We start from the raw sequence: 18,886 nt of genomic DNA, 5'->3' as shown, positions 1-18,886 counted from the left end.
CTGCTGGGGAGGGCGGGCTTGCAACCCTGAAACAAAGGCCTATGGACATGCAGCTGGCCAGAGAGGCAGGACTGAGCAGCGGCCTGGGCCAGAGGGGCAGCCTGGGATGGGGAGAGGGGGGCAAATGAGGAGCTGAAGACAGCCGTCAGTGCAGCTGCAAAGGCAGCACCCTCCCAACGCCCAGAGTCCCCTCAAGCCTCAACACAACAGGTTGGCTAGTTGGTTTCCCGATTAACCCTCCAAAGTCAGTGCTCAGCCTGGGCTTGTAGCGACCCCCAGACTTGGAACCAGAGCCTTCACAAGGTTCTGAGAGGAGAGTGGAGGTGAAGGGGCAAGCCATACATCTGGAACACAGTTCCTTTTCCCCTCCTGCCCTGGTCATCCCTCAGGCCATGGCCTTTGGCCACCTCCAGGGTAAACACGGTGACCCTGGGATAGCTGTGGATTTGGTAAGGCAAATGTTTACCCTGGAGCTATTACAGGCCAGGGGTGTAAACATCCACCATTGGCTCCTGGTATCTACCGTCTCCTTGTGGCACACATGGGACGTATCCAGTAAATTGTAAAGCTCTTGAGGGCCCCTCCTAGCCACAGTGAGCCCTTCATTTCGTATAGGAGTTTATGCAGCACTTTCCACGTACGTGGCTTCCTTTGATCCTTACCATAGCCTCTGTGAAGAAAAGCAGGCAAGTCTCCAACTCTACTCATGTGGAAACTGAGTCAGAAAAAAATATGTGACTTGCTCAGGTCATGTTGGGAAAAGCATGGATTAGACCATGAGGAATTCTGAGTTCTGGCCCCTGTTTGGCCAACAGGAGCCAGGCTCCAGTCACTGTCACATCTCTGGGCTCTGCTGCCTTCATGTGTAAATGGCGTAGGCACATGGGAGGTGCCTTCCAGCCCAAATGACCCTAGCAATCTTTGATGCCATACAGTAGAGCCAGGACTAAAGCGGAGGCAAAATCCTGTGCTGGGCTCCCATGCCAGTGCTCTTCCCACTCTCCCCGATGTGCCACTTCTAATAAAATGCAGTAGAAAAGCCCAAGGCAGCTCTTAAGCAAACCACTTCCTCTGCTTCTAGGACTTGGTTTACCCCACGCAGACTCCCTGTCCCATCCCCAGAGCAAGACATCCAGGGATCTAAGGGGCTGCCCAGCCTTCTGGGAAGGGAGTGGGGGCAGCAGAGACAGAGGAGCATTAACAGCAGATGAGATGAGATGAGGCATCCCAGGACCACAGGGAAGAGGGTGAACAACAGAGGGAAGGGGTACACCTTTTTTGGGTTCTTACTCCCTAGGTTTTCTGCTGGAAATGGTTAGGGTGAAGTCACTCCCAGCTACGTCACTCAGGATTCCATTCCCAGTCCAGCAACGGCGAGGCTAGAAAGGCACTTTCCTTAAGGGAGGCCGGCAATGTGCTCAGTGGGGAGCCATCGGGGCTGTCATTACTCTCCCTCATTATCTCTTTGAGCAAGGTTGGTGTGACTGAGCTGCGTGCAGAGGCAGGGCTGAGGAGACTCTGGGAACCCCCAATCCAGGGTTCCCTGTAGGGCGATGCAATCCGGATCGCCTCCTGGGGGCCCCAGAGCAGGAGACAGGCAAGTGACTTCGAGGGTGAAACTCTTACAGTGGCCGCTATAACACCGCCCCACCCCAGGCCACACCCCTCCAGTCTCCCACCATTACGTTTCCCACTCCGTTCTTCCTTTTGTTTTCAAAAGCAGCTCCAAAGAGTAAAAGTAGCTACCTAAAAACGTCTTGAAATTTTCGAGTTTGCACGCCTCCTCCTAGCGTTCCAGACCAAAGGGCTGCGAATAAGGAGAAAATCAACCAAACCGGTTTCGGGAGTGGGTGAGGTCGAGGGAGGCAGTGGCAGGCAGTGGCTTCTGTGCTTTCGGCTCCCCGACACCCCATTGCTGGCACCCACTCTAATCCCTCCAGGACGCGAGCTGAGATTCCCAGAGCGAGTACTGTGTGACACCAACCCGGAACAGGCTGCTGGCGCCTTTGGGCTCCCGGGACCAGAGGCTCGGGTCCTTCCCCAAAAGAGTCCACCCCTCCCGGGCCCACAGTCCGAGGCAAGGACCAGCCCTCGGGCAAAAGAGCGCGCAGTGGGCGCGGGTGGGCGCCGCCTCGAGGGCTTCCCGAGTTTCAAACTGCGCCTCTTGGGAGTCACCGGGCGCATTCGCTCCTTTCGTTTCCGGGGTGGGGGCTAAAGGACAGAAAAATGTCTTCTTGCACGAGCCTCCCGCGCTCCAGCCCTCGGCCTGGAGGGTCGCCCTGGGAGGAGCCCACGTGGCCCCGGGCCCCCCTCTGCCGCGCCGAGTCCTCACCCCGCAGGCGGCTGGGGCGGGTGCCCGGGAGAGCGGGGGCTTCAAAACCACTCCAGGCACTGCCGCTCGGCCCGCTGCGCCCGCAGAGGACGCGGGGATAACCGACGGACACTCACCGAGCAGCGGCCGCCCGGCTGGATCCAGAACGCACGGCGCGCGAAGCCACCCAGGTGCCGCCGCAACGCGGGCGCGAGTTTGAATGTCGCTCCGGGAAGGGGCCGAGGCTGCCGGCCGCTCCCGCCCACCGCCAGCCCCTTGGCGGCCGGGGCGCGGCCAGCTGCGAGCGCGGCCCCCGGGGACCCCAGCCCGCGCGCGCCTTCCAGCGCCCGGCAGGAAGTCGGGGCCGAGCAGAGCGGCAGCAGCCGCGGGAGGGGACAGGGAGGGCGGACCAGGAATTTTTCCAGTGGGTGGAGACTCGGGCCAGCGACTGGAATCCCGCGATTGGCGGCTCAGCTGGGGACGGGGGCAACCTCGCGGCGCTGCGAGCTGGAACCCGGGGTAAAGGCTGCGGCGGCGGGAGGGGGGCTTGCGCGCCGCTAATGATTAACCCCCGCGGGTGGGGCGAGCGCGCGGCCCCGGCGGTGTCCGCGCGGCCGAACGCTAGCCGCCCCCGAGCAACCTAGATGCGCTAAGACACAAAGACGCACCTGGGGGGCGGGGGGGGACACTCACAGTGGTGTCACAGACCTGATATCACTGCCTCCCAAGAGGTCACCGGACGGCCAAAACAGCCCCCATTGTACGGACAGCAAAGGGGGCTTCCAAGTGAGTCCTTAGTTGGGATCGGACTTGGGAGTCCTGATCCTACCAGAGCAGGTCACCTCGGCTTTTCTGAGTCAGAAACTCACGTCTTGAATTCCTCACCGAAATTCGGTTCCCGTGACCCTTTACAGATGTAAATCCAAACCTCCGAGAAGCTGACAAGAAAGAGATGAAGAAGCCTATAACTTGGAGGGAGTCCACCACGAGACTGTTAGGTGGGAAGAGCAAGAGGCAGAAACCCGTGTAATAAAGGACCCATTTTGGTAAAACGAAGAGAACCTGTCTCCTGTTTTTATGTCTGTATGTAATCATGTGGGCATCGAAAGGTGCACACCTGGAAAGTGAGGGGCTGAGGGCGCGACAGGGACACTCAGTAAGGATCGGCTGCGTTCTGAGCAAGGGCATAAACTTAAAAATCCGAAGTAATTCATCAATAAATGTGCTGAAAAAAAGATGCTGTCCCAGCACAGGACAGGAGAAGAGAAGCCCAGGATGGGAGGAGGGATGGGACACTGACATCAGAACCACTGGGTATACTTGACATCCAGTAGAGGTAAGTGTGTCTAGTAAACGCCTAATATTCACGTTAAAAAACAAAATAAGCCAAAAAGGAAAAGAAAAATAAGCTACTCCAGGCAAATGCAAGCCCCAGGTGATTTACAGGGAGGGGAGGGGCGTGCGCGGAAGGAAATGGCTTTCAGGTGACTTTGAAACTGGATCCTGGCGGAGGGTGGGGTGAAGACAGCGGGGCTCCCCTGGCTACCCGCGGCGGGGGAAAGAGGTAGGCGACGGGCCGGATCGGCCCGGGAAGCTAGACGCACATTCCTCAGAGAGGGAGGGTCGCACATTCCTCAGGGAGGGAGGGCCTGCTCCAGCCTAGCAGTGCACTGCCCTCGCCGACTGCGAAGGTGAAAAAAGAGATTGCGAAGGCGGGTGGGGGGGGAGGGGGTCGGAGGTAAACAGCCGCCACGGGCTCTGCCAGATACAGCCCGCCAGGCTCCGGGCTGGGGGGCCGGAAAGTGAGAAGCCCCAGTCTCCTCCTGCCTTCCAGAGTCAGTTCAGCCTCAGGCTTCTGCCTTTCTTTAATCCTGCTTTCTTCTCTCATCACCCGAATCCTATCAATCCCTTCCTGCCCATCTCAAATTCCAGCTTCCAAAGAAGGCCTCTGACTTAACTAAGCCAACGGTGAGCAGCACCCCTCAGCCAGGGCAGGTAATCGCGTTTCTGACAGTAATAATAACTAATTTAGTGAATGCTTACCATTTGTAGGGCTCCTGCTATGCTATTTACAAACATTGTCTCCCTCCATCCTCACCTCCGCCTTGTGAGCTAGTGTTAACGGAAATCAGGTTCATCTGCTTGCCGCTGGAAAGCCAATACTCCAGAGACAAGTGTTGGTTGGAAAGGAAACGTTGCTTTATTCAAGAGGCCGGCAACCTGGGGAGATGGCACGCTCCTGCCCAAAAACCAACTCTAGAGATTCTGCTCGCCCAGGAAAGTTTTTAAAGGGAGAATCATCAGGGGAGGGGGTCAGATTCTTTCTTACCTTCCACTGTGTGCAGACTTTCTTCTGATTGGTTGGTGATGAGGTAACAGGGCAGTGTTCCAGGAATCTTGTGCTCGGCCTGAAGTTACCATCCTCCACCTGGATGGGGGCCTTAGTTCCTGCAGAAGAACTCAAAAATATTGTTATGTGTGTTCCTTGAGTTGGAACCCGGACGCTGCCCCATGGCTGCACTATAGTTTCTTGAGTGCTCCTCCTGTGTTTCTGCACTCCCTTCCCTGATTAGCAGCTCTTTCAATCTGCCCTTTGGACCTCAAGGAAGATCCAGGACGCTACATGAAGCCTATTTCCCGCAAACAAGAAATGGGGAACACGGAAAGGGTTTGTACCCAGGAGGGCCCCACAGGGTCTTGCTCCGTTTCACTAGTAAGTATCCTTATCCCCATTTTACAGATGGGATAACTGAGGATAAGAAGGATCTAGCCACTTGGCCAAGATCACATAACCAGCAAAAGCCGAACCTGACAAGATCCCAGATAGGTCCAACATTTGAGGGCTTACTATGTGCTGGCCATTATTCCAAGTCCTTTATATGAACAATTGCTGTCACAGAAGAAGAAAAGGAGGCGAAGTCACACAGCTAGTGTATGGTAGATCTCAGATTCATAATAGGGGAATGCTTCTCTTCACCATTATCTATTCTGCTTTCTTTTTGACACTTGTTATTCAGTTCACGGATTGATTATAATATCTTGCTCTGTTTCTACTTGTTTTAACGTATATCTTATTTCCTAAAAAGAGTGTAATCTTTCCTTGTGGCAGAAGTCATATAGGATGTACTCAGCAGAGCAATGCTGAACTCAAATGAAATAACCCAAACAGTTTGTGAGAAATTACACAATCTCACTCCTAAGAATAAAACTCTGTCTGGGCCCAGGAGCTCTAGACCAAAGCCACTCCACAGTGCAGAGCCTCTCCTTCCACCCTTTGCTTTAGCGGCCTCACCCTCTCTTCTATTAAGTCATTTATTATTATAATAACACCTTGTGCCTCAGTAATGCCTTTAATCCAAGATCTCAAAAGTATTCTAACTCATCTTCGAAGTACCCCCACTGAGTTGGGGAGATGGACGTATTTTCCCCCATTTTATGGGTGAGAAAACCAAGACAACACAGAGTTGAAATGACTCACTATGTAAATCAATGGCAGGGTTTCTTCTCCCAGCCCTTCCCCTCCTCCTTCCGAACTCTTCTTGGCTGCCAACATTTGCATCAAAATTTCAAATCCCAGAGACAAAGGCCATTGAGTTTTCACAATAAAGGACATTTCCAAACTGTCATCTCAGCTGCTCTATTGTGGTAGACCTCAGGAGAGGGAGGGGATGTAAACACGGTGAAGGTCCCCTGGGGCTCTGTGCTTCCAGCCCAGAGAAGGAGCAAGAGCTAGCTGGCTGGGTGGGGAATGAAATCCCAAACTTGGAGGAAATCCCTGTCAAAGGCAACCTCAAAGTCAACCTGTAAACCACCGCCAAACTTTGAGGTCTCAAAGCTTCCAGAGTTTCAAGGTGCATTTTAGCAACACTTCCCAAAGTGTGAGTCACAAGCCACAACAACAACAAAACAGATAAATTGGACATCATCAAAACATAAAACTGTTATGCCTCAAAGGACATTAAGAAAGTGAAAAAATGCAAAGGATGGGAGAAAGATTTTGCAATCATACATCTGATAAAAGACTGTATCTAGAATATGTAAAGAATTCCTACAACTCAATAATAAAAAGGCAAATAACCCCAATTGTAAAATGGGCAAAGGACCTAAACAGACATTTCTCCAAAGAAGATATACAAATGGCCAATAAGTACATGAAAAGATACTCAATGTCATTAGCCATCATGGGAATGCGAATCAGAAAAACAGTGAAATATCACTTCATACTTTTTAGGATAGCTAAAATCAAAAACACATAATAATAAGTGTTAAGGAAGATGTGGAGAAATTAGAATTCTTATACACTGTTTGTGAATGTAAAATGGTGCAGCCACTTTGGAAAACAGTCTGGCAGTTCCTCGAAAGGTTAAACGTGGAGTTACCATATGACCTAACAATTCTACTCCTAGGTATATACCCAAGAGGAAGGAAAACATCTGTCCACACAAAACCTTGTGCACAAATGTTCATAGCAGCATTATTCATAATAGCCAAAAGGTAGAAACAACCCAAATGTCCATCAACTGATGAATGGATAAACAAAATGTATATCCATACAATGGAATATTATTCAGTCATAAAAATGAATGAAGTACTGATTCATGCAACAACATGGATGAATTTTGAAAAGATTATGCTAAGTGAAAGTAGCCAGTCACTGGGACACATATATGTAATTCCATTTACATGAACTATCCAGAATAGGCAAATCTACAGAAAGTAGATTAGTGGTTGCCTAGAGGTGGAGTTGGGGGTAAAGGGAGGTTGGAGGAAATGGGGGGGCGGGGCGTGACTGTGAACAGGTTAGGGGGCTTCTTTTTTTTTTTTTTTTTTAAGTCAGTATTTTTTTTTTAATAATTTTTTTTAAATTTATTTTTATTTATTTATGGCTGTGTTGGGTCTTCGTTTCTGTGCGAGGGCTTTCTCTAGTTGTGGCAAGCGGGGGGCCACTCTTCATCGCGGTGCGCGGGCCACTCACCATCGCGGCCTCTCTTGTTGCGGAGTACAGGCTCCAGACGCGCAGGCTCAGTAATCGCGGCTCATGGGCCCAGTTGCTCCGCGGCATGTGGTATCTTCCCAGACCAGGGCTCGAACCCGTGTCCCCTGCATTGGCAGGCAGATTCTCAACCACTGCGCCACCAGGGAAGCCCAGGGGCTTCTTTTAATAGTGATCCAAATGCTAAAAATATTTAATATACTAAGAATCATTGAATTGTATACTTTAAATGGGTGAATTATGTGGTATATGAAATATATCTCACTAAATTTGTTAATTTTTTTTTATGTGTGCCATTAATACATGTTCCAGAGTTACCCAGGCTACCTATAATCAGAACCTATCAGAATCCTACCAGAATCTTCGGCGGGCAGGACCCAACTCTGCATTTCCCCAGAGCCCACTGAATGAAGTTCACTGTGCCTTACAAGACAGTGATTCAAAGCCATGTGGCCCCCAGGCTTCCTGAAATGAGTAGAATGGAGAGTCTGTAACTAACTCTGAAAGGGCAGTGGCCTGGGCAAGGGGCAGTGGGGGGATGGGGGTTGCTTCCTGAAGTTCTTTATCAATAACTTCTTTCCCTCAGTCTGGACTCCTTAAGTGTCAGAAAAACCTTACATCGGAAAGGGGAAGAAAGTATGGGGCAAGGGAGAGGAAGGCTTGTCCCCACCTTACTACATTCAGGCTCGTAGCCACTGCTGTGGGGAGCTCTTGAAGGGAATGAGCTGTTTATTTGAGTTTGTGTCTGCAACAGTAACATTTGCCAATCACCTGTGGTGTTTCAAGAACCTGGGAGCGCATGTGAACTATTTCTGGAGATCACTTATGTTCACCTTTGTTATCAGTAGATAAAGGAGCTGTAAGTCAGCATTTACAACACCTGAGACATGAGAGCTGGAACTAAGACATCAGCCTTTGATGAACTAGGGGTGATTTATACACAAACATGCTATTCCTTCTCTGTCCCAAAGGCTGGAAGTTTTTCTATTTGCATCACATCACTACCTGTAGGTGAATGAAGTGTAAACATGGAACAGTCAAGCTTTACCCAGTCTAATGTTAAAGTGAAAGATTTTCTGAGGTGGGTTAAGAAACTATTAGCTGAGATGGTGTTTTAAGTTGTCTGAGTACTTCATTTATCCATGTGGTTAATGTCCTAGAAGACTTGCCACTTCTACCTGAGATTTTTCAGACCTGGGTGTTCATAAAAATCACCTGGAAAGTTTCCGACTCAGAAACAGACCCCAGGAATCTGCATTTTTTTAACAAGCAAGTGAGTCAGATGCAAGAGAGATCCATAGACCACACTTTAAAAAACATTGGTCTGAATTCTGCTTTGTGTCTTTTCCCCTCCCGGTGCTTCCTCTTCCTCCCCTGAAACACAGGACTCAAGATAAAAACCCTGCAATCCCTCCCAGTGCTCCAAAGATAAAAGGGTATGGCTTTTAAGACTTCATGATGTTGGAATAAATCAGGCTATTATATTTAATCAGATGAAAGAGTTCCACCTTGATTCCATGTGAAATGCTTAATCTTCAACACCTTGGTGACAAGCAGGGCGGGGTGCACCCACCAAGTACTATACTGTAACTTTCAGAAAGCAAATTAATAAGAGCTTAATTAGGAGGTCATTGCCCAGTTACTTGCAGATGGAAGCAGTTCTTCCTGACTGTAATTTTGGTTGTTGATGTTTTCCTCCTAGACAGGGCCTTATGGGTTCCCTGGCTTCTCTGTCTTATCCAAAGAGCACAGAGCAGCTGTGCCAAGGCAACAGTGGAGCCCAGATCTGCATACCCTTCCTCTGGTTTCTGTGCCAGACCATAGAGGAAACGTGGGTTAGTTATAACCAGATTAGGACAAATGGGACCAGGTCCACCTAGTTTCCTAAACCACCGGCATCTCCTCCAGAGGCAATGAAGAATCGACCCAAGGGTGGATGGAATAACTTTGTTTCTCCACCTGAGCAGTGACCAGGCTCCCAGACCCCACTTGGTCCTATCCTATTATTGGCTGCCAGGCACTCCCATCAGAATCTCAAATCCCTTCATAAGCAGTGCTTTGTGGAGGTCAGCCTTGCCTGCTCTCTTTTTTACTTTCCTGCTATATAACTGCCTTCCTATCAGTCTTAAAGGATTTCCAGGGTTTCTTCCAATCCTGAAAATCTTGGATTCTACCATCTTAAGGAACCCCATACTGGATCATTCAGCTACAACAAGCTCTCTTTTCCCTTCACCTCCAAGCTTGTCTAGGGAGAGAAACCTGGCTTCATAACTCCTGATTCTATGATCCAAATACCCTTATCTCAGACCTGTGGGTGTCCTCAGCCTGTGGTTGTTATGGGAATAATATAACACTAGGAGTAGTCAGCCATCCTTTGAGGATTGCCCAACAACCCTTTGAGGCAGGTAGTAGTTCTCCCCCATTTTACAGATGAGAACATTGAGGCTCAGAGAGGTCAAGTCCCAGGTCCCAGGTCATGTGGTTCTTAATGGCAGACCTAGGACATATTCCCAGGCCCCTCTGCCCTAAACTCATGCTCTTAACCACCATCGGGCTACCAAATACCTCACCCCAGCTCCCAAGGGGTCACTAGACCCAAGCAGAGAAGGTGGAAGCAACTTAAGCAAATTAAACCCAAGATAAGAAATGCAGACTTCCCTGGTGGCACAGTGGTTAAGAATCCTCCTGCCAATGCAGGGGACACAGGTCTGAGCCCTGGTCTGGGAAGACCTCACATGCCGCGGAGCAACTAAGCCCGTGCGCCACAACTACTGAAGCCCGCGCACCTAGAGCCGGTCTTCTGCAACAGGAGAAGCCACAGCGATGAGAAGCCCGTGCACCGCAACGAAGAGTAGCCCCTGCTCACCGCAACTAGAGAAAGCCCGTGTGCAGCAAGAAACACCGAACACAGACAAAAATAAATAAATAAATTTATAAAATTAAAAAGAAAGAAAGAAAGAAATGCCCCCACCCTGTTTTGCCCAACCAAAGCGGTATGAATTGCCTTACAATTCACCAGAGAGTCTCTAGGCTCATAAGTGAGTTACAGACTTGTTCCAGGGGCTGGAAAATTGAATGACGGGAGGAAAAGGAGGAATGCGTTCAGGGTCATAAAGCAAATGGGGGGGGGAAGCAAAAAGTCTCTAAATACTTGTGACGTGACGTCTCAGGCTAGCTGGCTATAAAAGGTGAGGCAGGGCCTTTGCCTGGCAACCACAGACTTTTAAGCCCTAATCATAGCTCTGCTGCCTGTTCCCAAGGAATGGTCCCGCTGCTAAAACTCCAGAACATCCTGTCCTGTCTGCCCCGGGGAGAGACAGAGGGAGCAAAACTGAGCCTTACCAAGTGCTGCTGAAGGGACTGGAGAGTTCGTCTCCTTCCTGCTGGGCTCAGTGACTCCTGAAGAATTGACTCCAGAGCCTTCCTCAGCCCCAGCTGTCCTGCATGCCACCCCTCCTCACTAAATCTCACAGGTCCTACCACAATGCTCTCCTTCCCCCGGCTCACCTGCATCCCTGTGGCCCCAGGGAAGGGTACCTTCTCAGACAGCCAGACCAAGAATGAGGGCTTTGCAGTCCCTCTGGAAGCAGGATGGTTAAGAGCACTGACTTTGGGGTCAACAGACCTGAATACTGACTCTGCTTCTTAGGCAAGCCATTTAACCTCTCTGTGCCTTAGTTTCCTCATCTGAAAATAGAGTGAGTAGTAGTTCCTATCTCATAGGGTGTTACTCAGGAATACGTGAGACAATATCTGTAAGGTACTTAGCACAGTTCCTAGTCTACAGAAAGGGGTAACTATTAACGTTATTTTTATTTCTGCTTCTAGGTGTTAGGTTCCCAAGCCCCACACCTCAATATCCTACTTTCCCTAATGCCACATCATGTCAAAGAATCTTATAACTGGAAGAGATCCTAGAAGTCACCTAACATAAGTGTTTTTTCCTCTAGGAAATTCTCGCACATATATGTCTCTAAGAATGAGATAATATCAGTAAAGTACTTAGCACGTGCCTGGGATATAATAAATGCTTGGTAAATGTTTGGGTTCGTGAGAGTTAATTTTATGTGTCAACTTGACTGGATCACAGGATGCCCAGACATCTGGTTAAATGTTGTTTTTGGTTGTCTGTGAGGATGTTTCCAGAAGAGATTAGCATTTGAACTGGTGGACTGAGTAAAGTGTATTGCCCTCCCCAATGTGGGGCCTGAATAGAACAAAAAGGTGATGGAAGTTTGAATTCTCTCTCTGCCTGACTGCTGAGCTAGGACATTGATCTTCTCCTGTCCTCGGCACTCCTGGGTCTTAGGCCTTCAGACTTGGACTGGAACCGACACCATTGGTGCTCTGGCTCTCAGGCCTTCCAACCACACCACCAGCTTTCCTGGGTCTCCAGCTTGGAGATGGCAGATCTTGGGATTTCTCAGCCTCCATAATCGCATAAGCCAACACCTTATATTAAATCTTTTCACGTATATATCCATCTCCATCCTATTGGTTCTGTATGTGTGGAGAACCCTGACTAATACAGATTTTGTTGTTGTTTATTTGTTTGTGTAGGTAGGTATTTACTCAGTATCCACTCATCTATCCATCCATCCAATAGTCACTTATTGGGTGTCCTGGTTGCTGGGAGATGTACACTTAGAATAAGACATAGCATTGCCCCAGGAGGGAAATGTATAACCAAATCAAAAATAGGAAGAGCCAGAAAACAATTAGAGAACAGTTGAGGGCCTAACTGTGCAGTATTTTCTATGCTCTCAGATGTGACTATTATCACACCTGAAGGGAGGAAAGAGATTCCGTCCCTTTTTAGGAATGACTCAGAATGCATATATTCAAATAGTGTTAGCTTTCAAAGAATGAGGATATATGTTTATGTTAAAGATCTTCTCATCACTCAAAAGACCTTTAAATTATTATATTAGCCTCAGTGTTGAAAAATCCTGGGCTTTAAAGGTTGGGGTAGGATGTTTGGGATATAGTCAAATGCCATTTGGACGTAGGCCTGGTGGAAAGTATAATCTCCAGCTGCATTAAAATAGATCCAGAATGAGGAATGACTATGGAGTGAGAACACTGGTTTCTCCCACGTGGCTCCTGCCCCATCTCTGAAGACATTTCCAAAGAGGAGTTGATTCTGACCTGCGCCTTTTCCCACCCCACACCCACCCTTCTAGTCTACACTCCTCCCCCAGGAAGTTCAGAGGAATCTGAGGCACAGGGACATTTCTCTTCTCCACTCTCCCAGGGGACCTAGGAGACGTTCCCTGGAAGGTCTCAGCCGTCAGCAAAGATCTACATTCTCACCTCATCTCCGTTCTCTTCCTCTGCTCCTCCTCCTCTTTTATCCCCACTCACTCTAGCTTTGCTAGAGGAATGCAACCCACTGTCATCCTGGACACAAGTGGAGTTTATTTCCCACTGAGGAGAGCTGCATACAGACTGGACTCTTGCGGCTCTCACAATTATATCCACAAGTTTCTAAGCCACAAATATTCACTGAGGTGCAATTATGTGCCAGGCCTTATGCTGGATCCTGTCAGGGACACAAAAGCATCAGACCCATCTCTGACTTTGACCAGGTGAGAGAGAATGACCAACTGTAAACATATAACAGTAAAATCTTTAAAGTACCATTCTAGACAATGAAAGCAGACATTAGTATAAGATGGTTCACAGTTCTTTGATAATTACAATTAACACTAGAAGCCAGAGGGTAGAGGCTGAGGTGGTCAGGGAAGGCTTCTTAGAAGACGTGGGCTCTAATAAGGTCTTCAGAGATAAGGAGGACTGCGGGGAGCTGAAGAGGAAAGGAAATATCAAGAGCAGAAGACAGTGCTGGGAAGGAAAGCCTATGGTCAAGATTGGTCTCTGTGTGACCCTGGTGTATGTGTGACCCACCTCTGGTTCATTTGTTATTTCAGTCTGGTCATTCCTCACAGGTATCTTGGCAAGGACCTGACCTTGGTCTTCCAGCAGATGCTTCCTCCTCCCAAATATTTGGACCTAATGACTCTGTATTAGTTAGGTTTTTTTTTTTTTGGTTGCAAGTGACAGAGACTCAACACAAGCTAACTCTAGTAGAAAATTATCTTTTATATTGTCTTCAGCTTTAATTGTCTCTTATAACTGGAAAGTCCAGGTATGGAAGTACGTTAGTTTGCAAAATATCGAGGCAGAGTTGGCTCTAATAATATTGCAGGGCTCTGTTGTCTCTCCCTTTTCCTACTCTACTGGGATCCACTTCACAGGCTGGCTCTCGTTGGGAGGCAAGAAAGCTGGCTGCTAGCAACCCTAGATCCATAGTCTCTGAGCTTATCAACCCCAGTGGAAAGAGAGGAAGTATCCCTCCTAGGCCTCTTCTTGGCCTCTTGTCAGGGTCCCTGACAAAGCAGGTAAAAGAGGTTCACTGATGGAGTCCCAAACCTGGCTGTCATGTGGGGAATACGTGGTACTGAGGGGTGGATCTGAAAGGCAAAAAGGACAACCTTGGACAGATATGGGGAAGAAGGCAATGCTGTGTTGCATTATTCTGGAAAAACCTCATCCCCTATTACTTCCCAGATAGACACATGTCCCCACTTCCTTCCAACCTTAATGGCCAGACTCTTTTCACAGGGAAACAAATGGTTAATTGCCAGGAGAGCTCACCTACAGACAACAGCTATCTATCAGAGGACACTGCAGCAGGGTTAGTAACTGGATAAACACCCAAGGAGGTGTGGTGTTTTAGGAAAGGGATCTGGATCAGAAGACCAGGTTAGTCAGGAACACCCTCATACCCTGGAAAATTCATGAAAAGGATTTGGTGGCGAGTAGAACAGAATCCCTGCTGCAGGCCAGAACTCACTTAAAGGGTCTGGGTGGCAGCTTTCAGGACTGTAGGTGCCACACTCAGGAAGAGCAAGATTTCAGAGCCCAAGGCTGCCTTGGACTCAATACTGAGTGGGGGACTGAGGGCATTTCCATGCTGCTCATTCTCTGCTTTTAAATTCTCAATAGGCAGCATTCTCTGGGGGCCCCAGCTTAAGGAAGCAGCAGCTTCCAATCACTCCAGATCAGAATCATAGAGGAGAAAAGAGAGGAGGCTTAGTACAGCCTGTCAACAGAGCTTTCTGTGATGATGGAAATGTTTTATGTCTGGAGTGTCCATCACGGTAGCCACTGGCAATGTGGCTAATGAAACTGAGGAACTGAATTTTTAATTTTATTTAATTGAAATGAATTTGAATTTCAATAGCCACATGTGGCTAGAGGCTACGTATTAGACCAGAAGCCTTAGAGAACATCCTTCCTTCACCCACCTCCAGGGCTTGGAAGAGAAAAGGCAGGATAAATTGGAACAGAACATCCCAATCAACGATCTACGTCAGGAAAGGCAGATGGTGTAGAATGGGAAACGGGGAAGACCCCTGGTGTCAACTTCTTTCCTAGACACGGACATCAGCTGCCTGAACTCTGACAACTGTCACCCAGCCTCCCCGTCTGAGAGCCACTGCTTCGGAAAAGGACCTCACGAAAGGTCATCTGAGGCTACCAGGTGGCCCCAACACCACAGTCCAGTAAGGAAGGAAATTACTTCCACGCCTCCCAGTAGCCCCATAGGGAACTCCCTGCCTCCACCCCATGATTTTGGAGACCCCATACCCCATACCCCATACCCCACACTCTTCTCCCACTGTAGGAAGTATCTCATGCCCTGCCTGAGGACCCCAGCTCACATGTCCATTAATGGCCAGGTCCCTGCAGGATTTCAGTTCCACATGTGTTGACTGAGTGCCTCCCAGATCATCAGAGGAAAAGCTGAACTTAAATAATTTCCTGTCCAAGAACAATCCGTCACCTAACACAGTGGGAAACCATCCAAGCTAGCCAGCACTAGTGACATGGCTCCACCCACAGCCTCCAGCCCAGAAAGGGATCTGCTCTCCCAGGACGGTCAAGGGACTAGGTGAATGGGTCCTGATAACCCAGGAGAGCCCTCAACCAGCCCTGCAAATTTACATCAAGACACAGGCCTAAGACTCAAAGAAAAAAAGTGAGGTTGTGGGAAAGTAAGATAATTAATCAAATGCTTTTGCATTGAACTCTGATCACAGCTGCTCACAGGCACCAGAAGCCAGACTAGGGCACTGGGTAGGTATGGGTGGGGCCGGGAGAACACCAACAGTGAGAAGTACCGTAGAGGTGGATGGGTGGCAAAGAGGACTATGTGCCAGGCTGATGCCAACTTGGCTCCTTTCCATGTACCTGTCATGCGATTCATGCTTCCTCTAGCTTACAGACCATCTCAAGAAGTCGAGCTTTGACCAACTCCTTAGCTGTCAGGAGAGTGAAGGCAGGAACCCAAGAGTGCATGCCCTGGGCTTGCTCTAGTCCAAGAGGGACTTAAACAATTTATGGGTCTTCTCTGACCATAGTTTCTGCATCTAGTTGGGGTATCCTTTTTTAGAAATAAATCAAGCTCACACATCCATCCATGTTCATTGCAGCATTATCTGCAATATCTAAAAGGTGGAAGCAACTCAAGGGTTCATCCACAGATGATAGATAAAGAAAATGTGATACATACATACAATGGAATATTATTCAGCCTTAAAAATGAGGGAAACCCCGTCACATACTACAGCATGGATGAAATTTGAGGACATTATGCTAAGTGAAATAAGACAAATATTGTATGATTTCACTTATATGAGATATCTGAAGTAGTCAAATTCATAAAAACAGAAAAAATGGTGGTTGCTGGGGGTTGGGGGAGGGGAAATGAGCAGCTGTTGTACAAGAGGTATAGAGTTTCAGTTTCACAAGAGGAAAGTGTTCTAGAGGTCTATTGCACAACAATGTGAATATAATTAACACTATTGAGCTGTAAACTTAAAAATGGTTAAGATGGTAGGTTTTGTCATGTGTTTCTACCACAATCAAAAATTTACAATTAATTAATCAATTAATTAAGCTTTTCCGATATTCTCTTATCATTCATTATCATCATCATTCATGCCCTTTACAGAAAAGGTGGAAAACTGAGAAAGAATTTCTTGTAAGTTTTGTGAAAGTAAAACCTGCCCATCATTTTAATGTGGTATAATAGGGATTATAGGGAATAGCAACACTTCCCTGCCCTACTCTGGTCTTCCTTTCCAGGACAGCTGGCTTTACACTTCTCTGCTTTTAGATGGTCATCACCCTACCACCAAGGAATTTGCTGCTCAACTTTGATTTCTCAACCTCAGATGTCTCTGACTACTGCCTAAGAAAGATGAGGATTTAGCCCACTACCCAACCACCACCCTTCTCCCCAATCCTCTTGTTTTTAGTCATGACAATTTTCAGTTATTCTACCGGTTATCTTTGTAACCTTAAACAATGTACTTAAAGCTCACTTGATTGCTGGTCGGGTCAATTTTCAATAGTCTCCTAGCTCCTTAAAATGAGTTTACTAGGGCCCTTACCTATCTTTCCACCAAGATGTCCCCTTCCACCCCCAACTTATGTCACTTGTACTCCTATGCGCCGCAACGAAAGATCCCGCATGCCTCAACAAAGGGACCCCATGTGCCGCAACTAAGACCCTATGCAACCAAAAAAATAAAGAAAATAAATTAATTTAAAAAAAAAAAAAAGACTTTTTGGTTGTAGAAGTGAGAGCCTGTGAAAGAGGAGGAGTGACCCACGTGCCAGGAAAAGTGGCTTTTATTGTCAATTTGACGATATTTGCTGTATTAATGGATACACTCACACCTGTGGGAAATGATGTCTGTACAAGATTCTTCACTGCAGGTTTGTTTGAAATAGGAAAAGATTGGAAACAACCTAAATGTCTCCTCCATTGAGAACTGGTTAAATAAATGATGGTACCTCCACATAATGTAATTCAATGCAGCCATAAAACAATGGGGAAGCCCTTTATGTACTGATATGGAACATTCTCCAAGATATATTGTTAAGTGAGAAAAGTGAGGCACAGAACAATGATTCTGTGGTTGTGTGGAAGGAGGCTAAGTGGTTTGGAAATAGGATGAGAGGGGGACTTTGATGTATATCCTTTTCTGCCTTTCGAATTTTGAATCATGTGACTTACTTATTTTTAAAGGTAAATACAACTGAATTTTGAAATAAATAATAACAAATGCTTCTTTTATGCCAGGCTATATCTTTCTAATTCATTTTCTAGTTTTAGCACAACTCTGTGAAATGGAGAACATTATCCCCATTTTCCAAATAAAAAAATTGAGTCTCAGAGAAATAAGTACCTCAGTCCACACAGCCGTGAAATGGTGGAGCTGGGATTTAACCCAAAAGTCAAGCAGACTTCTAGGTTTGATCTGAAGCCTGAACCTCTCTTTCTGTCTCAGTTTTCTTTCTTCCAGTAAGACCAATGGGTGCTTTATCCCAGGGGACCCGTTTATAAGCAGCCACTAAGGAGCCAACTCAAGGAAGCCCCTGCTCAGGGCGTAGCAGAGCCCTTAACAGGGAGGTTCTAGGAGAATGTATGAGGCCATGTGTGTATGTGAGTGTGTGAGTGTGTGTGAGTGAAAGTACAGGTGTGTGTGAATGTGTGGGCATATGTGAAGATGTGCACATGTGTGAGTATGCAAGCCTGTGTGAGAGTGTATGTGCACATGTGGGTGTGTAAGTGTGTCTGGGTGTGTGTGAACATGTGTGAGCTTGTGTGGGTGGGTGTGAGCATGTGCGTGTATAACTGTGCAAAGCGTGTGTGAGTGTGTTCACTGTGGCCTGAGAGGCCTGACAGGAGGAAACCAATCACGGAGGTGGGTGAGACACTGAGGAGACAGAAAGTGGAGCCTCCGTGGGGAGTGGGAGGAGGAGGAGGAGGGTTGAAGGCTGGGGCAGGCCGGGGTAGAGCCAGGGGAGGAGCTGGGGGAGAAGGCTCAGGTACTAGAAGAGCCCCCCGGGGGCCAAAAGTCTGCAGAGACAGTATTCCCCAGGCCGGGGGCCCAGGAAGCACCATCCTGCCCCCAGCTGGGGCCTCCCCTTGCCCCACCTATACCTGACGAGTGGGGGCTTATTACCTGAGACCCAGCAGGAGTAGGAACTAACCAGGTGGGAAAACTTGGGTGGAGGTGGAGGTACAGATGGAAGAATTCACATCACAGCTCGCAAGCTGGCCAGCTGCCTCCCTCTGCCCTCGGTGCTCCATAAATAATCGCTTCTGGGCCAAATGCTAGAGCTCAGAGATGGGCCCCTGCCTCTGCCCCTCTGCTACAGGGAGACTGGAGGCCAAGGAAAGGGAGGCGAAGGGGGATGAGTCTGGGAGGGGTTGTTGGGGAAATGGGGGATGTTTTCAGAACAGATCTGCTGGACTCAGAGAGCTGAGTGTCTGCACTGCTGGCTGTCTCCTGTCCATCCTGCTGCGGCACCTGGCGCCCTCCATGCCGTGCCTTGGCTGGATGTGCCCCTCTCTCCATGGGATCCAGATATTAATGTGGCAGTCCAGCCACTGTTCTATCAACTGAAAAAAAAGATGCAATTCTCAACTTTTAGGTTGTACATTTTTTTTAGTCGACATGACAATTGCCATCTGTGCCATCTGTGTGTACACCGTGTGAGCA

The 18,886-nt window shown here is 48.2% G+C and overlaps 2 protein-coding genes and 1 pseudogene across 3 annotated transcripts in view; 1 reads left to right on the top strand and 2 right to left on the bottom strand.

Annotated features, from left to right (window-relative positions):
• The window catches only part of PLEKHG3 (pleckstrin homology and RhoGEF domain containing G3), a 41,746-nt gene extending 39,084 nt beyond the window's left edge, over nt 1-2,662 (bottom strand). The window contains exon 1 of one of the 2 annotated variants that reach the window (XM_061180906.1): nt 2,449-2,662. The gene's annotated coding sequence lies outside the window, so the exon portion shown is untranslated. The remainder of the gene's footprint in view (nt 1-2,448) is intronic. The other variant, XM_061180905.1, reaches the window with a different exon arrangement.
• On the top strand, nt 393-3,343 carry LOC133084718 (uncharacterized). The gene is made up of 3 exons (XM_061181487.1): nt 393-449; nt 1,962-2,502; nt 3,226-3,343. Exons 1-3 carry the CDS (start codon nt 393-395, stop codon nt 3,339-3,341), a joined length of 714 nt encoding a protein of 237 aa, XP_061037470.1. The 3' UTR covers nt 3,342-3,343.
• Nucleotides 3,344-3,791: 448 nt separating this feature from the next.
• The window catches only part of LOC133084717 (nucleolar protein 56-like), an 86,482-nt pseudogene continuing 71,387 nt past the window's right edge, over nt 3,792-18,886 (bottom strand).

The sequence above is a fragment of the Eubalaena glacialis genome, chromosome 2, assembly GCF_028564815.1.
Source record: "Eubalaena glacialis isolate mEubGla1 chromosome 2, mEubGla1.1.hap2.+ XY, whole genome shotgun sequence".
Taxonomy (NCBI): Eukaryota; Metazoa; Chordata; class Mammalia; order Artiodactyla; family Balaenidae; genus Eubalaena; species Eubalaena glacialis.
Note: the sequence above shows the minus strand (reverse complement) of the source record. Positions and strands in the feature narration are given on the sequence as shown.

Bases quoted from the DNA above. Each gene is read 5' to 3' on its own strand.
- LOC133084718 (XM_061181487.1), top strand. From the start codon at position 393: ATGGCCTTTGGCCACCTCCAGGGTAAACACGGTGACCCTGGGATAGCT. The intron at 450-1,961 runs GTAAGGCAAATG...TGAGATTCCCAG, and splicing joins CTGGGATAGCTGTGGATTTG to AGCGAGTACTGTGTGACACC. The intron at 2,503-3,225 runs GTGCCGCCGCAA...GACCCTTTACAG, and splicing joins CGGCGCGCGAAGCCACCCAG to ATGTAAATCCAAACCTCCGA.